This window comes from Sinocyclocheilus grahami, unplaced genomic scaffold, assembly GCF_001515645.1.
Source record: "Sinocyclocheilus grahami isolate Dianchi unplaced genomic scaffold, SAMN03320097.WGS_v1.1 scaffold878.1, whole genome shotgun sequence".
In the NCBI taxonomy this organism is placed as follows: Eukaryota; Metazoa; Chordata; class Actinopteri; order Cypriniformes; family Cyprinidae; genus Sinocyclocheilus; species Sinocyclocheilus grahami.
In genome coordinates this window covers 119,783-127,519 of record NW_015506057.1, presented here as the reverse complement: position 1 = coordinate 127,519, position 7,737 = coordinate 119,783, and the positions used below count along the sequence as shown (strand labels likewise).

The window sequence follows — 7,737 nt, the reverse complement described above, 5'->3', positions numbered from 1 at the left end:
CTATGTCTATTCTGGATTCTCCTTCGTCTCCTCGCTCCGTCACAGCAAGGTTATTTTCGTAAACGAAAACTAAGACTAAAACGATTGATGAAAAAATTTCGTAAACTGAAAAAAATAAAAACGTCAAAATAATTGAAAAACTAAAACGAAACTAAACTAACAACAGTTATTGAAAAACTAACTGAAATAAAATAATTATCAAAAATAAATAATCGTTTTCGTAATCATTACGTTCTCACCCCTTGGCGGAAATATACGAGCTGTGTGGAGCTTTAGGGAAATAGCCTACCTGTAATGGCGCATCACGCACATTGGGTTATCTGATGGAGAGACGCAAAGCAGTTTAAAGCCTGCACGCAGGACTGCATTAAGACCTAACTGGGCCCCGGGGCTATGACTTACTGCAGGGCCCCCTATTACAAATATAATATTATATATTAATATTATTATAATATATATATTATAATATATTAATATTATTATTATAATATATATATATATATATATATAGCTTTAAATGGGATTTTTATCCTATCAAAATGTTGATGCATTGAAATTTCATAATTCTTGTTCCCAAATTCAATATAAAAATAAAAAATAAATAAAAAATACTAGCCTAAGTAAAAACAAGCTTATACTTAAGACAAGTAAACAGCCACAAATTACAAAAAAAATAGACCTACTCGAAACACTTATAGCACTGAATAAGAAATTATATTGTATAAAATAAATGTACAAATAAACTGAATAGTCTTCACTGTCTAAATTCATTCTTATTTATTTTACAAATGTGATTCGGTCAAGGACAGTGAGTGATTTCCTTTCTAATGTTTGATTAACATTATTGATATAAATTTTAACAGCAGCTAAATTAGGCTGCTTTAGAGGAAATAGCTCACCCAAAAATTAAAGGTCTGTTGTTGTTCTAAACCTGTATGAGCTTCCTTCTGCTGTTGAATGTAAAAGTATATATTTGGAACAATACTGGTAACCCAACAGTTGCTCTCCAATAGTTTTTTTTTCTTTTCTTTTTTCTTCTTCTCATATATGGAAGTAGTGAGGGCCCAGCAACTGTTTGATTACCAATATTGTTCCAAATATATTATTTTGTGTTCAACAGCATGAAGGAATCTCATACAGGTTTAGAACATCAACAGAATTTTAATTTTTGGGTGAACTACAGTGGGGCAAAAAAGTATTTAGTCAGCCACCAATTGTGCAAGTTCTCCCACTTAAAAAGATGAGAGAGGCCTGTAATTTTTATCATAGGTATACCTCAACTATGAGAGACAAAATGAGAAAAAAAAATCCAGAAAATCATAACGAAAGAATATGTAAAAGTATGGTATTTTAGCCCCCTGCTGTTGGGGCTAGAGGCGCACAGTAATTAACATGATAATTAATCGATGGCTGACTTTTCCATTTGTTGACATGACATGGTTAGATTCAGGTGGTAAATATCATATATTATGTTGGGTGTCCATATTAGAGATAATCACCATGTTTAGAATGAAACCATCATATTTAAAAACATGATATTAATCATATCATATAATAAAATATAATTTGCTGTTACTACTGTAAATATATATTCAATTATTATTGGATCTCCTTCAGTACTTTCAGAATCTTTACTTATTAAAACGATTTTGTTTCTGTATTTTAAAATATATTTTTTTATATTAACAAATTTTAATGACAGCATATTTATTGGGGAAAAAAATAATACTTTTATTTTTTCAAAATAAGCAGAAAATAGTACAAACTTTGCTAAAGTGATTGTTTTGAACAAGTATTAACTTAGACATTATTAAAAAAAAAAAGTATTTGTATAAATACCGTGTGCCTTTTACCCCAGGCTGGTGACCTTTTACCCCTCTTGCCACCTCATACATGTATACGATTTTTAAACAAAATAAACAACTTGAATGATTTATTTTCACACAAAATATGTTGCTCCATTAATGTTCAATACAACGTATATATTTTTTCTGCAATTATACATTTTAGGCGCAGTGAATGGCACATTTTTTCTTAAAGTGGGCTTTTAGTCCCGTTGTACCCTATATATATCATTATTGTGATGGGGGGGCCCTGCAGTAAGTCATAGCCCCGGGGCCCAGTGCGGTCTTAATGCGGCCCTGCGCATGTATCAGGCTGAAACCGTTTTAACGCACGCATTTACCAGAAAGAACTCTGCCCCGCTGCTTAATGTCCATGAACAGTTTAAACGGTTTAAAACCTGCTTAAAACGCGTTTAAATGATACGCTTAGCATATAAATAATTTACATTTAGTCATTTAGCAGATGCTTTTATCCAAAGCGACTTACAAATGAGGACAATAAAAGCAGTCAAAACTAACAAAAGAGCAACAATATATAAGTGCAAATGACAAGTCTCGGTTAGCCTAACGCAGTACACGTAGCAAGGTGTATACAGTATATATATTACACACACACACACACAAAGAAAAACAAGATAGAATAGAAAAAATTGAAAGCTAGTGTTTTTTAATAAAAAAAGAAGATAAATATAGATAAAGTAGAATTAAAATAGAATAGAAAGTGGTAGAGTTAGAGGGTCAAATAAAGGTGGAACAGATATGTTTTAGTCGTTTCTTGAAGATGGGTAAGGACTCAGCTGCTCGGATTGATTTGGGCAGGTCATTCCACCAGGAGGGAACAGTTAATGAGAAAGTCTGTGAAAGTGATTTTGTGCCTCTTTGAGATGGCACAATAATACGCTGTTCACTTGCAGAACGCAAGCTTCTAGAGGGCACATGACTGGGCAGCGATCACCTGATAGATACATGCACATATCCTTCAAAAGTCAAATATAGAATAAATGCATTTGATTGGTAAAACAAATTCAGACTTTATGCTTCAATCTCAAATGGTAATGCATGGAATTTACGGAAAAGCTCAACTAAATAACAGCTCTAATAAGTGGGGGGCGTGGTGGCTTTGGCGATCGGCGTGCCAGTCAATTTACTCCACAGCCAATCACGGGCCCCCTCCTTGCTCGGGCCCCGGGGATTCAGCCCCGTCTAGCCCAATGGTTAATACGGCCCTGCTTACAGCAATAGTTCACCGAAAAACGAAAATCTGCTGAAAATGTCTATTTAGATTTTGATTTGAAATTACTTACTTAGAAAATAATACATTACTAATAGAAAATAACAAAATATCTCAAGGTTTAATTTAAGAGCTCATGTAACATAACAGCTCATAAGTCCTGAGTTCAGTTTGAAAGTAAACATTTTCTGAAGAGTAAGCATCTCCTTTCTCTGAAAAAAGAAATAAATAAAAATAACTTTTTTTTTTGCCCTAGTGTGTCAGTAAGAAACAGGAAGGAAGTAAAGTCAGCATAAAGTCTGCAACTACTTATACAACAGACAGTAGAAACAGCAAGTAGCATCAGAGAACAGCAACTTGTAATGTAGGTAAAGCTAATATTTGATCGCATTTAAAATGTCATCTTAAGTAAAATGTTACTGTTTTCGTGATTTTAATGGGGTAGCATGAACTAAGATAACAGACTGATGAATCTTCTAAACTGTAATGACCCTTCAAGTCACTGTGAAACTCATTGAGTTTCCTTTTTCAGGACGAACAGCTCTGTGTCTTTCATTGTATATGTGAATTTACACAAAGTGAAGATCATTGAAGTGAAGTGAAGATGAACTCCAGACTCTCACCACTGATCCTGCTGCTGCTCATTCCAGGTTTGAGCATTACTGTGTGTTTTTCTCCTCTGTAATGTTTTTATTTAAATGTGTCTCCAATCATCTTCGTTATTTTCCAAGAGTGGTTATTCTGATTTATTTTGATCATAATTGCTCTTTATTTTCAAACAGTTGAAATCATTTTAGGTTAGTTTAACTTAACGTCCAGTAGGGCTGAACGTCAGTCTGAATTTTGGTCTAAAGTAACTGTAGCAGTAATTACCAATCAGAACTCACAATATCAGACGTGAGAGAGCGAGACTCTGGAGAATATCAGCTCATGTTCATCATGAATGATGGAGTTAAACATCTCAGCTCAGTGGCCGTCAGTCTAACAGTCACAGGTGAAACTGAATCGAGATTCTGGTCACTTCAGCTGTTTTCATTTGACATGTGATGAAGTTTTCTTAATCTTTACTCTATTCAGTCTTGCAGGCGAGGATGAATCATGCATCTACAGACCTGAGAGATGAGACAGTAGAAGTGATCTGTGATTCTTCCTGTGATTTGACCTCTGGAGTTCACTATTACTGGATGAAGAATAGACAGTATTTCAGATATACACAGTCCCCCAACATGTTTGTGTCAGTCGGCAGAGATGCTGGCAGCTTTTCCTGTTCTCTTTATCCACATAATGAACATCCCTCCTCTTCTGTGTGTGAGTTTCACATAATACACACAGTGTGGTGCTGTTTGTTCATACATGTGTATATTTAAACAGATACATTTAAACTGTGAGTTTTGCATGTTAATCTGTGTCTCTTTCAGGCATTTCTAAGAGTGGCTGCTGGGATGTGATTTACACCTCTAGAAGAGTCTGTGCTTTGGTGGGCTCAACAGTAGACATTTCCTGCACATACTCACATCCCTCTGGTTCTACTGTATATGAAACATTCTGGCGTTACGTTCGGCCTGGTGACTTTAAGGATCTGCGTGAGGAGCATCAGTTTGCTGGTCGTGTGGAGTATGTGGGGAACAAACTGAGAATCAAAGAGCTCAAGATCAGCGACTCTGGAGAATATCGATTCAGGTGCATCACTAACATGACAAACGGCCAATACTTTGGATCACCTGGAGTCATTCTTACTCTTACAGGTAACTCATCATAATGAATTTGATCAACAGTGAATGATAAGATTTTAATGCCACCAACGGTGAGAAACTGTTCACAGACAGACTAGAGTGCCATTATATCAAGTTTTTGTTTTCCATGTCACTCAAATTCACTGTTAAGCTCAGCTTTATAGTACTTTAATTCGGTGCTCCAGATACACAGGTAACAAGAAGCCCAGACATTATATCAGAGGGACAGGACGTGACATTAATCTGTTCAACTAAATGCACTCTGAACAACAAACATACTTACATCTGGTACAAGAACGGACGACAGGTAACGGATGGATTCACTAAAGACAACAAGCTGTACCTGGACTCAGTCAGCAATGAAGAGCTTCACCAGTATTCCTGTGCTGTAGGAGGTAACACATCTCTCATGATACATGTGCTTCAGTGTGAAATGTTTGATGAGTTCAGGTGGTTTCTCTGATAGTCATGATTCACTTATTTGTGTTGTGAAGATCCAGTGGACAGCACAGCGTTCAGCCATTATACAATCACTCTGCTGGTGTTTTTACCTCAGTTTCTCGTAATAGCAGCTCTGTGGATGTGGTGAGTAAAATATCTAGTTATATTCTCAACTGCATGACATATAGTGAATATATTGAAATTAATTCAGATTATAAAAATTAGATTTGTATTTTAACAGGTTTTTCATCAAAATGCGTCTCATTTCAAAACCAAACCGAAAACAAAAGTGAAGGTGAAAAATTATGTATATAGAGAATCTGCTATAATATAAAAGATGCAATGGCAGCAACATTGGTTTAAATGTGTTTAATGTCTTGCTCTTCGTCTGTCTCAGAATCTGATGCTCCACATCTGTACATCTGTACATCTGTACATCTGCTGTCTGTCCATCAGAGCCGCTGGAGTGATGTCATTGTGTTCTTCCATTGTGACATCATCACCTAGCAACAGTCAGAACTGTCAGCAGCAACACCAGTGATGTCATAGACAGTGACATATCATCGACTGTCCAGTCTGCATAGTCTAATGCTCAGATGTATTCATAGTATGAGCCTTTCTCAAGATTTCAAACTGTTTATTAACAAAAGTCTATAATTTTTCCCCAAAAAAGCATTGAAAAATGCCTGCAAAAAAATGTCTCAGGTTACTTATGTAACCATGGTTCCCTGAGTAGGGAACGAGACACTGCGTCCTCTAGGGGTCGCTATGGGGGAACGCCTCGTCGTGACCCGTGTCTGAAGCATACATTGAAAAAACACCAACTCGCTGAAACCTAGAGGACGCAGTGTCTCGTTCCCTACTCAGGGAACCATGGTTACATAAGTAACCTGAGACATTTTTTTGCAGGCATTTTTCAATGCTTTTTTGGGGAAAAATTATAGACTTTTGTTAATAAACAGTTTGAAATCTTGAGAAAGGCTCATACTATGAATACATCTGAGCATTAGACTATGCAGACTGGACAGTCGATGATATGTCACTGTCTATGACATCACTGGTGTTGCTGCTGACAGTTCTGACTGTTGCTAGGTGATGATGTCACAATGGAAGAACACAATGACATCACTCCAGCGGCTCTGATGGACAGACAGCAGATGTACAGATGTACAGATGTACAGATGTGGAGCATCAGATTCTGAGACAGACGAAGAGCAAGACATTAAACACATTTAAACCAATGTTGCTGCCATTGCATCTTTTATATTATAGCAGATTCTCTATATACATAATTTTTCACCTTCACTTTTGTTTTCGGTTTGGTTTATTCACTAAAGACAACAAGCTGTACCTGGACTCAGTCAGCAATGAAGAGCTTCACCAGTATTCCTGTGCTGTAGGAGGTAACACATCTCTCATGATACATGTGCTTCAGTGTGAAATGTTTGATGAGTTCAGGTGGTTTCTCTGATAGTCATGATTCACTTATTTGTGTTGTGAAGATCCAGTGGACAGCACAGCGTTCAGCCATTATACAATCACTCTGCTGGTGTTTTTACCTCAGTTTCTCGTAATAGCAGCTCTGTGGATGTGGTGAGTAAAATATCTAGTTATATTCTCAACTGCATGACATATAGTGAATATATTGAAATTAATTCAGATTATAAAAATTAGATTTGTATTTTAACAGGTTTTTCATCAAAATGCGTCTCATTTCAAAACCAAACCGAAAACAAAAGTGAAGGTGAAAAATTATGTATATAGAGAATCTGCTATAATATAAAAGATGCAATGGCAGCAACATTGGTTTAAATGTGTTTAATGTCTTGCTCTTCGTCTGTCTCAGAATCTGATGCTCCACATCTGTACATCTGTACATCTGTACATCTGCTGTCTGTCCATCAGAGCCGCTGGAGTGATGTCATTGTGTTCTTCCATTGTGACATCATCACCTAGCAACAGTCAGAACTGTCAGCAGCAACACCAGTGATGTCATAGACAGTGACATATCATCGACTGTCCAGTCTGCATAGTCTAATGCTCAGATGTATTCATAGTATGAGCCTTTCTCAAGATTTCAAACTGTTTATTAACAAAAGTCTATAATTTTTCCCCAAAAAAGCATTGAAAAATGCCTGCAAAAAAATGTCTCAGGTTACTTATGTAACCATGGTTCCCTGAGTAGGGAACGAGACACTGCGTCCTCTAGGGGTCGCTATGGGGGAACGCCTCGTCGTGACCCGTGTCTGAAGCATACATTGAAAAAACACCAACTCGCTGAAACCTAGAGGACGCAGTGTCTCGTTCCCTACTCAGAGAACCATGGTTACATAAGTAACCTGAGACGTTCCCTTTCATGGGAACTTCGAACTGCGTCCTCTAGGGGTCGCTATGGGGAATGGTATACCCACGCCACCATGCTGAGGGGAGTGCAAGCCAGAACCATGGCGAGCACTAAGAACCAACTCTACCATATTGCTATGGGAGT

At 37.0% G+C, this 7,737-nt stretch overlaps 1 protein-coding gene and 2 long non-coding RNA genes across 3 annotated transcripts; all 3 read left to right on the top strand.

Moving 5' to 3' along the window:
- The first annotated feature begins 4,014 nt into the window (after positions 1–4,014).
- Positions 4,015–4,834, top strand: LOC107563538 (uncharacterized). Its single transcript, XM_016248440.1, has 3 exons — positions 4,015–4,069; positions 4,153–4,383; positions 4,494–4,834. The coding sequence occupies exons 1-3, from the start codon at positions 4,015–4,017 to the stop codon at positions 4,832–4,834; spliced, it is 627 nt and encodes a 208-aa protein (XP_016103926.1).
- Positions 4,835–5,327: 493 nt separating this feature from the next.
- LOC107563529 (uncharacterized) lies at positions 5,328–5,777 on the top strand. The gene is made up of 3 exons (XR_001606111.1): positions 5,328–5,393; positions 5,491–5,538; positions 5,647–5,777. It is a non-coding gene; the product is annotated as an uncharacterized lncRNA (long non-coding RNA).
- A 999-nt stretch (positions 5,778–6,776) lies between these two features.
- Positions 6,777–7,226, top strand: LOC107563528 (uncharacterized). Its single transcript, XR_001606110.1, has 3 exons — positions 6,777–6,842; positions 6,940–6,987; positions 7,096–7,226. It is a non-coding gene; the product is annotated as an uncharacterized lncRNA (long non-coding RNA).
- Positions 7,227–7,737: the final 511 nt, after the last annotated feature.

Bases quoted from the DNA above. Each gene is read 5' to 3' on its own strand.
- LOC107563538 (XM_016248440.1), top strand. From the start codon at position 4,015: ATGAATGATGGAGTTAAACATCTCAGCTCAGTGGCCGTCAGTCTAACA. The intron at 4,070-4,152 runs GTGAAACTGAAT...TACTCTATTCAG, and splicing joins CGTCAGTCTAACAGTCACAG to TCTTGCAGGCGAGGATGAAT. The intron at 4,384-4,493 runs GTGAGTTTCACA...TGTCTCTTTCAG, and splicing joins ACATCCCTCCTCTTCTGTGT to GCATTTCTAAGAGTGGCTGC.